At 44.1% G+C, this 13,197-nt stretch overlaps 1 protein-coding gene across 2 annotated transcripts in view; it reads right to left on the bottom strand.

The window, feature by feature from the left end:
- Positions 1-250: 250 nt before the first annotated feature.
- zcchc2 (zinc finger, CCHC domain containing 2) overlaps positions 251-13,197 on the bottom strand; it is a 35,715-nt gene continuing 22,768 nt past the window's right edge. For both annotated transcript variants that reach the window (XM_037756626.1, XM_037756627.1), the window contains exons 9-14: positions 13,055-13,175; positions 9,617-9,684; positions 9,131-9,207; positions 7,105-7,221; positions 4,940-6,628; positions 251-2,435 (exon numbers count right to left, since the gene is read on the bottom strand). In XM_037756626.1, coding sequence (XP_037612554.1) covers positions 2,374-2,435; positions 4,940-6,628; positions 7,105-7,221; positions 9,131-9,207; positions 9,617-9,684; positions 13,055-13,175 — 2,134 coding nt within the window. In that variant the 3' untranslated portion in view covers positions 251-2,373. The remainder of the gene's footprint in view (positions 2,436-4,939; positions 6,629-7,104; positions 7,222-9,130; positions 9,208-9,616; positions 9,685-13,054; positions 13,176-13,197) is intronic.

The following is a 13,197-nucleotide window of genomic DNA, read 5'->3' as shown; positions in this document are numbered from 1 at the left end:
TCCAATAATAAATATATACATTAATTTGCATAATGCAAGCATATTTGCCCACTCCCATGTTGATAAGAGGATTAAATACTTGACAAATCTCCCTTTAAGGTACATTTAGAACAGATACAAAATGTGTGATTAATTTGCGATTCATCACGATTAAGTATTTTATTCAATTGATAGCCTTAATATAAAAGTGACATTTCATAATAACGAATTGAGCTTTAATTTAGTGTCTTAAAAGCTTTCACCAACTATGTTTCATTTGTTATTATTTATTTATTTAATACTGTACACTTTGGGGCTCCATATTCTCACACACTGCCTCCAATCATTATTTCAAATGTTTCCCAAAATACTTTTTGAAAACCCTCAAAGAGCGTTAAAGAGTTTGTATCCACATAGAGGGATCTCAGTTCAGAAGGTGTAGTCAAATGTCAATAATCAGGTTTGTCAGACATCGTAGGTCAGTTATCAATTTTGTGAAAAAAAATAACCGATATTTCAGATTGATTCAATTAACAGGTAAAGAAAAAGTCTGTTATTGCCCTGCTCAGTGTTTTAGCTTCAATAGACTGTGATAATCTGCACGTATATACCAACAGGGTAGGAAAGTAGTGTTTATTTTCCTATAGACATGTCTTTCTTTGACAAATGAATCCACAGAATAGTTTAGACGCCCTCTGCAGAATTGTGCCTTGAGCACTGACGAAAGCAACAAACACTAAGCTTTACCGTCTAAATCCTCTCTGGAGACCACAGCAGGACAGGTAGTCCACATATCTTGCCCGATCCCAATGTCCCCCTTAGGGCCTTAAACCCTGAACCCTCTGACGTCACCTGGTAAATGGCTGAGTGTGACTGCAAGGGGCTTGAAATGGTGTATAGGACGGCATTTTGCAGCAACGAATCCCGTTACCTTGACGATGCCAATCGTGGGTTTTTATTTTAAGTTTCTTACTATCTATTTGAACGTCTTCCAGGCCCTGCCTTATGAGAGGAGACGTAATTGTCAAAAAATCTATTTGTTTTTGTCAAACTTCATTAAGCAAAATGAAAAGAAATGGTTGATGAATAAACCAGGTCTCTGATTTCATATTTTTAAGTACAATCTTAAATCCGTAATGTCAATGTTTCTGTGTATATTTAAATATGCCAGGCTGAACACCTATGTGCCGTCCTCCTTGTTTATCAAGGTTTTTTTTTATGCCTCCCGGTTTTAACGTCACAACGCTATGAATTGTGGGTAATTCTCTCAGGCAAAGTCTGCAGAATACGGACTTACAGAAAGTGTTTGTAAAGGGCTCAAAATGTCTGTGAGAGAGCCCTCAAGGACTTGATGATTTGACAATGGGACAGCCCTAAACCCTCACGGACTTTGTGGGATTGCGCCTCAAAGTCTGTGAGTGTGGACACTGGGATTGATCCGGGGTCTGGTTTTTATGCAACTGGGATGGGGGTAGAATGATTTTCTCTTTTGTTGTATTCCTATCTGTAGTGTAGATTTACAACACTGAGATGTCACCCTCTCCAAAATGTTAGCCATAAAAAGCTGTTTCACACCTGAAAACGACACTAAACCTGTTGTATTAGTTTTGCTATTTCACGTTAATTTGGAGAGTGAAAATAAATAGATCCTTACATCTGCTTGGTTGTGATGCGGACTGTTTTAGTGCACTTCCTGCTTCGCTGTAGTGCATTTCACCGAGTATTTAAAAATATGAAAAACAAAAACAGAACATTACAAAGCAGCAATTACCTTCCAACAACAACATATATATCAAGTGGCAAAAATGCACGAGATCCATATACTTTGATACGCTCAGATTCCTTAAACGAGAAGGTGTACATTCAAAAACCTGACAGCAAAATTGAAAAACTCTTTTGATCCGATTTTTGAAAACTGCTGTACAATCTGTCCGCAGATAAAATCCTAGGTGAACAGTAATAAGGAGGAAAAAGCATAAATACGCTGTTTTAGAAATAAGTGTGTAAGAACTTTTTTTCAGCCGAGACTATTCTCTGCTTTAATGTAAAATCAAAATCTCTTCCTAATAATTAAGTAATAAGTTAATCGTTTCCAACCCTCAGTGCAAAAATATCAAAGACAAACTAAAAGGGAAGGGACCGGGAGTCACACTGTTAGTGTGCACGAGACAGTGAGTCATCTCCATGGGAACAAGATTCTCTCAGGCACAAGTACTTAGGCTTTGTCCGCTGAGCCCTTGGCAGGTTGCTTTCTTTTTCAGAATGTTTTTCCTGAAGTACACAGAAGCTTCAGCGCACTGCTCACACGCAGCGCCCAGGGAAGAACAAATGTCCGTCACTGTAGAAACGAGACCGGAGGAACTCCTCTTCCTCCTTTCTTCTTCTTCTTCTTCTTCAGTCGGCATTGTCAAGTGCTTCTGAAATGTGGGAGGCTGCGTACTTTAACCGGAAGCCACCTGCAATGTCAACACCAACACACACATAACCACATGCACACATAGAGAGATGCATCCAAACACACAGAGGATATACAATCAGTGGACAGTAGGGAAAAAGTGCAGTCTGAACATTCCTGAAGCTCAGTGAGGGCCTAAACATGTGTTTGATGTTCTAAATTCACCTCATTCAAACCAACTTCAACTATGAATGTGTGGTACCACCGTGGCAGTCACTGGTTTGATCAAACTGCTATTGTCAACCTAATGCTGTGTTCAGACGAAGAGCGAAGGGAATGTTCACCTCGCTTTACTTGCGCTAGTTGGGTCATTTGTGTTCATTCGCGCTAGACGCGGCGGAGAGGGGGAGGAGCTTGTCTCCATAGATACCAACAACTTTTCTTTCTGCCATTTCCTCCATCAACCATGGAAGAAATAACCACTGTTGCTGCTTTGTACATGTTGGTGAAGTCCCAGATATGTCAGGAAACCAAACGCCATCCTGTCTGGGTTCATAACGTCACCCGGCGGCGAGCTGTTTTCACATACAGCGCCACTGAACTGACTGTATCTAGCAAGCCACACGTCGCTCCTGAGGTATGAACCCAAGATAAACAGACTGTGCTGTGATTTAATTGCAATAAGCGGATCAAAAGGATGCCGAAATAACTACATGATGATGCCAATTTGTAAAAAGTCTGAATTCATGCTTTCTCAGGTCTGTCCGCAAGACGACAAGCAAACAACTTTTAAAATGCTTGTTTTTCAAACGGAGTTCGGAGGGATCAGTGCCAGGCTATGACAACATTGTAGCTGATCCATCAACACTCAACATAAAGTCATCTAGGCATAAATACGGCAGCAACGTTGTTGTTTCTATCATAGACAGTCTGTGGTTTCTACACAGAGTTTTGTCCAGCCTCTGTGCAAATATGATATACTATCGTAGCTCTGGGGGACCACAGACAGCTACAATATTTTTTCCATTTCTGATTCAACAACGTCAGCATGTGTCGCTAATCGACGGGGAGAGTTAAGTACTACCACTGGGACTGTGTCAGCCACCGCATGGGAGACATGCTTCCCATAGAAAAGCTTAGGGAAGCACCTCTGTGCAGGTAGTCCGAGGTTGTTTTCAAGCATCGCTGCAACTTGTAGCCAAAAACAAAACCATCAGAGAGCTTTGCAGTGGGTGTTTTCAGGGGTCAAGGGATGAGCCCATTACGGCTCGGTGCACCAAAATGAGGCAAAGAAGACATTGCGCTCAAACACAAAGGTGACATTTATGCATTTATGAAAATATTTAAAGGAGGAAGACTCCGATCAAGTGCAGCCCACAGCCACTTCCCTATACCTTTCTATGGGAACCGTCCAAAACTATCCCTGATAGCTGTGTGTGACAAATGTGTCTGCTTTTTGCCATGTTTTCCCTTCTCTGGCATTTACTCCAGGTGACTCCTACTACACTGCAATACAGGTGTCCCGGAAGATAACCCACACTAGCAATTAAAGCTGCAGTAGGCAGAATAGTTTTGACATCATTGGGCCAAAATTCCATAATAACCTTTCAGCATATTGTAATTCAACTGAGTGATAACTAAGCTCATGGCTCGGTTTTCAGGCTTTAGAAAGTGTAGCCCGTGACGGGAGACTTTGGCCAGGTCATTTCAGAGAGAGCGCGTTCCTATTGGCTGTTCTACAATTGCAGATGCGCGTGCACGTTCCTTCAGATAGTGAAAGATCGATTCAACAGTGGAAAATCCTGCCAGAAAAGTTGCTGTTCCAGCATTGGCGACAACTGCCTAAAGGAAGACTGACTTGTCAAAAAGAGTCGGACAATATCGGAAGCGTTTCAGAAATGGAGAAAGGATGCTAACGGCCTGGTTGCGGCTAATCGTAGCCGTGAGCAGGCCACAGCAGGCTGAACTATTAGCAACATGTTCTCTCCATCTCTGAAACGCTTCGCCGATAGCTTCGAATCACCATTCGTCATCTCAAAGGGCTTAACAGAACCACAAGAAAACAGAACGGTAATTCTCATAGAATTGCCGCTATATATCGGCATCGAGATGATGTTTGAAATGAATGACTAGCACTCGGACTAGTTAGTGAATGAAGCGTTTGACCGTGGTCGTCTGGTGGGAGAGGAGAGCTGCAGGATGAGGGTTGGATTTTAAAAATCTGGTTGTTTTATGGCTTTTCCAGAAAACTGTTTACCCTTGGCTACCACTTGAATTACAATAAGCTGAAAGGTTATTATGGAATTTTTGCCCAATAACTGCCTCCCCCCTGCTTTATGCATTGTAGTGCTGTTATTTGGTGCAATATGAATATTCCAGTGGCACAACTTCTCTTCCGGCCAAATAAACCAAACTGAATGAGGTAACCCATCAGAGCTCACATTAAACAGCTCAAAATGGTGAGGATGAGCCTTAACGTTTTACGGGCTGAATGTTGGACTGGGGTTGTGGGGAAGGAAAACTAGGGAGTCCTCTGTTTCTCCCTGTTGCGTGTAGCTGCGCTACCTTGCTGTGTGGAGTCTATGGAGGGTTGGTTGCAGTCCTGAGCGTAGTGGCCACTCACACCACAGTTATAACAGGACACATTGCCGCTCTTCTTATTGACTCCGCCTCCCCCCAGTGCAGCAGCAGGCAGCATCCCCAGGGGATTTGGGTACACATGCTGGTAGACGCGCTGGCAGAACGACGCCGCCGGCGCCATCTGCTGCTGGAGGTTGTAGTTTGCGGCCGCGGCGGCTGCCACTGCCGCAGCCTGGGTGCCCAGCATGTGTGATGGCACGTCTGCGTGGCTGTGGGAGTGAGTGTGGAGGGGGCCGTAGGGGGACGGGTGTGCGGGAGGCGGAGCGGTGGGGAAGAAGGGGGCCAGGGTGGCGGCCCCGTTGGCCTGGTGGGGAGGCTGGGCCTGGGTGAGGTAACTGTTGCTGCACAGGCTCGTGAGCTGGAAGAGAGGCGGCGGAACGCTGAACACCTGCCGCGCTGCTGCCATCTGGTGGGAAAAGAATAAGGGTGCTTGGCAGCCGGGGGCAGCGCTGACACTGTTGTTGTTACTGACGCTGCCTCGGCTGCCGCAGTTGTTATGACAACCACAGGTCCCGCAGCCCATTGGTTGCTGCTGCTGCTGTTGTGGTTGTTGTTGTTGTTGTTGTTGTTGTTGTTGTTGTTGTTGTTGTGGTGTTGGCTGCTGGGGGAGCAACTGATGCTGCTGGGTTTGCTGAAGAGTAACGGGGTTACCAGGGGCACTTCCACAGGAAGCACTGCTGTTGCTGTAGGACGTACAGTCACTGTGTGCCGTGCTGTGAGTAAGCGCTGGGCTGGGGCTGGGGGCGGGTCCAGGGGTGTGGGTGGGCACAGCTGGAGGAACAGCTGCTTGTACATGTCCAGGAGATGGAGCTATTCCAGTGGCTGCAAGTGCTCCTACAGCAGGCATGACAGAGGTTGGGACGGGGGGCAGCGTGTAGGGAGAAGGCAGGCCAGATGGTAAGGTTAAGCCGGGGTGCTTGGCATGTGAAGTCTCCACATGTGGCAGACAGGAGGACAGGCCTGAGCTGACACTGGCCGGGTCTTGGCAGGGCAGAGACTGCAGAAGAGGAGAGGGGTAGGATGAGGTGCCAGGAGACATGACACCGATGGCTCTTACGGGAGCCTGGTGTGAAGCCTGCGGGGCAGCAGGATTAGAACCACTTCCCGAAGCTCCATCACTGCCACCTTGGCTGTGAGACAAAGCTGTTTTGAACCTCTGAACCAGAGGCTGCACAGCAGGACTTCCTGACGGGTGGAGGCCAATAGGTGGAATCCCAAAGGTTGGGGGCATGTCCCTCTTCTCTGGGTCTCCCACGATTCCAGGGCCCAGGACAGCTGGAGGCACAAGGGGCATCTGCATCATCAGGGTCCCAGACAAGGGCTTCCCATCGGGGACGATGCTTTGGCTGGGAGGAGGGACCAGTGGAAATGGAAGTGGAAGTGGAGAGTCACCTGCGCCGTTAGGGAGCACATAGGGCAGAGAACGCATGAAGGTGAGAGGGGGGAAATCTGTGCTGGTCTCTTGGCGGAGCGGCTCCGTCTGGGCCTGGTGGTTGTTGGAAGACAGACGGTGGCCAGAGGAGACATCCCCCACAACAGCTGGATCAGTCAGGTGAGCGAAGAACATGTCAGGTACCGGAACTTTGCTGGACTCATCAGAGTGGCTGTCTGTATCTAACAGAGAAACAAGATTAGGTAAGCACAGGTTCAGTCCATGTTACACCAACATCCTTGTGACAATAAGAGAAGTAGCCCGGTACAGGTACATGCTTCACTACAAAAACTTGAATTCCCCAAGTACGTAGTATATGGCAAGCTGTTTTAACATTTAATAGAACATATCCAGTCTAGCTATTAAATGTTAAAACGGCCACTTATACTTTTTAAGGATTAAAGATATCTTAAATTGAATTTTGAATAGGAGAAATAACGTTTCAGATATCTTGGAAATCAATTTCCACTAATAAGAATGTCATTGTGGATATCTCTAATTGCCATTGTGACTAGTGAGAACACAATTTAGACTAGGAGAAATGCTATTATGGATATCTAAAATGTATTCACAGATAGGGAGTGTGGTTTGATTAAATGTTAAAGCAGCTTATCAAGCATATCCAGTGTACTTCGTACATAGTGTGTGCTCGTTTTACCTTTGTTGTTGTCGTCCTCACTATCCAGGCTCTCTGGTCCTCGGTGTTGAGGGCTGGATGGGGAGCTGTAGCTTTCTGATGATGTTTCACCAAACGTATCTGGACCAGAACCTCCATCTGCAACAACATCTGTGTGTTAAACTACAGCCACCAAACATCAACCTACAGAGCATTCACTTAATGTAACTATTGTACCTGTTTAAAATGGGGTTATTTAATCTAAGTGGGGCCACTGTTGCACAGGTTCTGCTCTGTAAAGCAGTTTGGAGCTGTGTAGAATGGGGTGTGACATCATCTTATGCAGTAAATATTGAAAAAAACATCCCTTACATTACGTCCACTTAAGTTAAAACCGTTTTATATTTATTCTGTGATTGTGTCTGTGTCAGATTTGATTAGATAAGCAAACCATTTATGTAGATAAGGAACTTTCTATAACAAGGGTTGTCAAAGCCTGACGCTGTTGCACACAAAATTACATTTTGTCAATCCTATTATTATTCTTTTTGTCAAATTGGCACCATTAAATCTGCAGTAGGCAGAACGTTTTTGTCATCATCATCAAAAATTCCATAATAACCTTTCAGCATATTGTAATTCAAGTGTTCTGAGAGATAACTAGACTTCTGCTCCTCCTCATGGCTCTGTTTTCAGGCTTTAGGACATCTAGCCCGTGACGGGAGACTTTGACCAATCACAGGTCATTTCAGAGAGAGAGCGTTCCTATTGGCTGTTCATTCAACGGAGGCATCTGTCAATCACTCACAAACTCCGATCAAACGATCAAACTAGGCAGCGCTGATCAAATATGAATCAATATTCTGTTACTGTAATGCCTATTTCTCTCCTCAGATGCTCTCAGAATTATCTTGTAGTGTACTGTTTAGCTAGAGAAACATTACAGTAATAGAATATTGATTCATATTTGATCAGCGCTGCCTAGTTTCACCGTTTGATTGGAGTTCACGAGTGATTGACAGCTGCTCAGAGACGGCAGACTCCAGATCAGCTCTGATTGGTTGTTTTCCTCCGGTCTGTGAGACCTTGTAGATGCCATTAGGAACACCGGAGGACACCAGAGGACACAGAGGCATATCATTTTTTTTTTATATATATAATTTTCAGCATCAAAACCACTATAGTTAGGTTGAGGAAAGAAATACATGGCTGGACTTAAAACTACTCCGTTTGTACAGTGAAAAGGACACTGAACGTTGTGAACACGGGACATGAACCAACAGCTGATTGTAACGTTATGCACGGGACATAAACAGCGGTCTCCTGGACGAAAGCTTTGTGTTTGTTGGACACCTTGTGTCTCTTTCACTCTTTAAACTACATCACCACACTCCCGGCGCACTTTCTCGGAGTGTTTCCCGTTGCCACGGATGGGTTTACATTATAGTTAATGGAACGGCCAGTGTGTTTCATACCTGCTCTAAAGGGTGACTTCTGCGGCGGTACTGAACGCCGCCGGCCGTGACAAAGCCTCGGTATGTAGCGCCCTGGGAATGAGAACAGGCTGGCTGGCTACACCGGAACCCCAGAAGTCAATAACAGGCTTTTTGAGGATCATTTCATGGCCATATCTGAGTTTTCTATCTCCATGGAGTAACAATCCTGCTATACTCCAAAGTGGACCTTGATGGAAGCAGCAATGGGGACAGTGGACGAGCATGCCATTCTGTTCACACCACATCGAATGTGGGCGTACGGGAAAACATTCCACATGTGCATGGCATTGTGATAGTAATCTGGCATTCTTATTGTGCAAATAATTGCCTTGTGAGTTTATTCTGAGAGGCAGGATGCAGCCAATACGAAGGCTCAGTCTTTAGGTTCATAATGTTAATTGTGTTGAGTTCTACCCTCCCGCAGCCAGTGACTAATACTGCTTCTTGGAAGCAGAATCAATTTGAAACTTTTGAACATAACGCATTCTATTTGACACAACGCGTATAGACTCACAGGAGGATTGACATGTAACTTCTATTACAGGCTTCCCAACAGCCGTCCAGACACTCACCTTTCCTCTGAGGCGACAGAGCTGGTACCAACCTACCGTTGGCTACAAAGGCAGCACCCTTCCCCTTCCCCTTGTCCCTAAAAAGGGACAGAGATGGGACACAAGGGGATAGAGCAATTTTAACAGAGAAACACCGTAACAAAGAATACAGATGTGGTATGTGATGAGTAGAGTCAGTGGAGGATTCTAGACCTTTAGCAGAGTGCTGTAGTCCTGCCACGGTCCAGTAACATGAATAGCTTTAATATCAGTGACACTACACTCTCTAAAATGTCTACACAGATCACAGACATGATCAAGTCATTCTCATCTGCAGACATGTGACTGTAACTTTAAAAAATCCACTGATGGTTGTCCTAAGCAATGAAACTTATTTTATTTTATATTTCACAGAACACTTTCACCCTCTAGCACGGATAACGTACAAAGTCACCACAACACTGTGATCAACTTGATGATGATGGTGATGGTCCGTCGCTGACCTACCTGTCTGTAGGGAGGCCTCTGCTCTTTGTTTTAGTGACCGGGTGGCTTCTCTTCTCAGAGTCCTGGTGCTGTGAGGACGGAAGACACCGAGTCAGAACAGATTCACAATTTTAACCAAAACCTTTAACACAACATTACATTTCGTATTCAATTCCTCCAGAAGGCGGGTGATTCTTGCCACCACTGTTGCATTTTCTTGGTGATTTAAGCTTGTTTTCTCAGAACTACCGCCTAATGTGGTCAAAACCACAAATCACGCCGTTAAAGAGATGTTACAAAGTCACTAAATTACTACCATATAGTTAGAACAAATGTGAAGACAATAGTGAAACAAAAACACTTCTTTTTCAAATTCAAGATATTAACATTACACTCACATTTTTACAAAATAATTAAATAATTCAGACAAATGATTCTACAGTATATTACTCCATGTAGGGTACATCATTTTGTTTTCCAAATCTTTTTTTTTTTTAATTTTTTTTTTTGCAGACATGGCAAAGGGCATCTTATCAAATGTAGAACATAACTCAGTGTCTGTGACATGAAATAAATAAATAAACAGTAATTAAATAAAATAATTTAAAAAAGTAAATAGATAAAAAATAAAATAATAAAAGGTAAGGTATATCATTTTGATCCAAATATCCCTGAGCGGTGCATCAATGTAAGGAAGATAGAGGGACACTATATCATTGTTCTTGGGAATTTCCTATTATCAAAGATGTGTTATGTTTTATATGTACTCTGTATGCTGTACACATTGTATGTAACTTGTAAAAAGAGATGGTATACTTTTGTCTTCATTCCAAATATATAATGGCTGCCATCTGTTCACACCCGGCATTAGAATGCGTCCTGAGTGACCACTTGCGATCCGATCACACTTCCCCGCTCTGTATGCAAATAAACACGCAGTAAACACACGGCTAATACAGCAGACCTCGCAACGTAAGATTACAGGAATGTCTGTAGAAATATCGGTCGAGGAACTTAAGTATAATCCGTACATTTTATTAACATCAAAATATAAGTAAATATAAAATAGAATTATTGTACCGACGGTCCCCGGAGACCTCCATGCTGCCGAACCCACCGCCTTAGCCAAGCAACAGCGGCGTACAGAGCTTCGGAGAGCCGGGGATGAGAGCGAGAGGGCGTCAGTACATCTCCGACAGTATGATAATAATGCACTTTGCGTGCCTAGTCTGATAGTCTGTAGATCTGTAGCCATAAATATGAGCGCTCACGTCTTCCTGTCTATTTAAATGACGAATGCAGAGACCTGCGGATCCCAGCGGGACGTCAGTTTAGTAGGCGGTCTTTCATGTGGTCCAGGACACATTCACTACACACTGCTACAAGAATGTGGCCCAGACCACCTCTGAATGTGGTCTGAAAGATCCGATCTCAATGCGTCCTCAATGCGTCTTGAGTGTGTTCACACCTGTACTTAGAGCTGTCCACTAGTGATCGGATCACTGAGGACGCATGTTAATACCAGGTCTGAACAGGGCTCCAGGTATATTCTAAGGAAAAAAATTCACTTGCAATCAAGACAGGATTCTCAGAGACAATCCCACGGAGGACTTCTAACATTTAGAACAACAAACAAATGTGGGGTAACGTCCAGCAGCGCAGGAAGTCAGTTGAAATGTATTAAGCCTTTATTGTGACAGAGAAGAGAGAGAGGGGGTGGGGGTTGCTTTGTCAGCTGCCTCTCTCTCACACTCACACATACATGTAATCTTGACCTATATCAGTGAGATTAGCGGTGAGTACTCCCATTCACGTGGCAGTGTGTGACACATCCAACCACACACCCACACGAGGAACGGCTCTGGATCGACTACAGGCCTTCATGTAACTATCTAACAGCAACCTGTAATGATTAACTAGTGTTCGAGGAATTGTCCTGTGAATTGTGACTGTGAACTGTGCTGTTGGGGTTTACAGTTGTGTTAATCATTAGACTAACGCTGCTAAATACCTCTGCTGCTGGAACACGAGAGACAATCCAAACATCTTGACCCAAACAGACGCACAAACAGCCATCATCTCTTTACCGTTGAGCTTGTTCCTTTTTTACCGGTATGTTTAATTTAAAAATGAAACAGTTTCTAAACTCTTGTTGAGAGTATTCCTACTCCTACCTTTGTGTCACACCTGAGGCCTGTACTATGAAGTGAGTTCAACATAAACTTCACTAACCCTAACAACCGTGATCTCGCTAAGCGGTCCTACAACGCTGGTTATCAACTCGGTAAATCAACAGGGTTTCTCAGTCTGGCTGTGAGCGCGTTCACATGAACGGGGCGGTGTTTGCAGCATCTGACCAATCACAGACATGGACAAGACTACTGTCAATAGACAGACAGGCAGAGCGGCACATTTTACAAAGGAAGAGCAAACTATATTAGACAAATACGAAGAAGTTAAACACTTAATCCAGACTAAAAGTAACACAGTTGAAGCTGCCAAATGCAGGAAGAACAGCTGGTGAAAGAAAAAACTCCCGATGTGTGAATGCGTAAATTAACAGACTTATTAATTTAATGGAACACTCAACAGTCAGATATAGTCATCTAGATATAAATAGCTAATAGAAGTGTAATGGATGGATGGATTATACTTCATTATGCCCTTTGACAACGTTGTGGCGTGTATGACTATTTAAACCTTCTTTCAGCTGCGTCCCGTCTCCGGCGGTGTGAAACGGACTCAAGAGCAAGTAAAAAAATAAATGTAAAAACATAATTCAAAGCGGTAAACACCCACAGCATCCAGCCAGCTGTCCTTCCTGCATCAGTCAGTTTAAACTGTGTTGTTTATAGTCTGATTATGACGGTAACTCCTTCATATGTGTGTAATATTATCATACGATCTGCTCACTGAGCTCTGATTGGTCAGTAGGAGGTGCTTTTATAAGAGTTGATCTCTTATCTGGAACATAACCTGCTCTGGAGCAGGTTAGCTGTTCAGCATCAGTTACCATGGCGATCTACCTCGGTAAGAAGTGATCCACCTTCTTATGACCGAAAACCCTGAAGGGTTAAACCTGAAGTTAGCTGGCTAACCCCGAATCCTGTTTCGTAGTTCAGGTCTGGGCAGGTGACACCATGATCATAGATGCTCCTATCAGTCATTTTCACTGATTTTTGCCATCAATTTGAAAACAAGTTGCCACCAACACGGTTTGAAGCAGACATTTTCACTCCTCTCACACAAATGTGTTAAAAAATGTTAGTTTTGTAGGCAATGTCTTGTGCGATGACTGTTTTCCAGCTTATTAGTGCTAATAGATTGGTACTGGACATTAGAACTTTGAAGGACAGCAATTGTCCAAACATTTTTATAAGAATTATTATGACAGGAATCCCTGTACAGAAAAAGTAGTGCAGATAAAGAGAAGGAACGTGTTCAGCCCTCAACCCTCACCTGCTCAGACTCCTGGCTGCTCCTCAGTGTACAGCTCTTCCTCCTCTCTACTGGACCATTGAGCTCTGCAGCGTGGCCTCCCCTCCGACTGTCCCCCTGGGGGCCCCTGGCACTAGAGAGACTGGTGGACAACAATGAAATAT

Source organism: Sebastes umbrosus, chromosome 21 (genome assembly GCF_015220745.1).
Source record: "Sebastes umbrosus isolate fSebUmb1 chromosome 21, fSebUmb1.pri, whole genome shotgun sequence".
NCBI lineage: Eukaryota > Metazoa > Chordata > Actinopteri > Perciformes > Sebastidae > Sebastes > Sebastes umbrosus.
The sequence above is the reverse complement of the archived record's forward strand: the minus strand, read 5'-3'. Positions and strand labels throughout refer to the sequence as shown.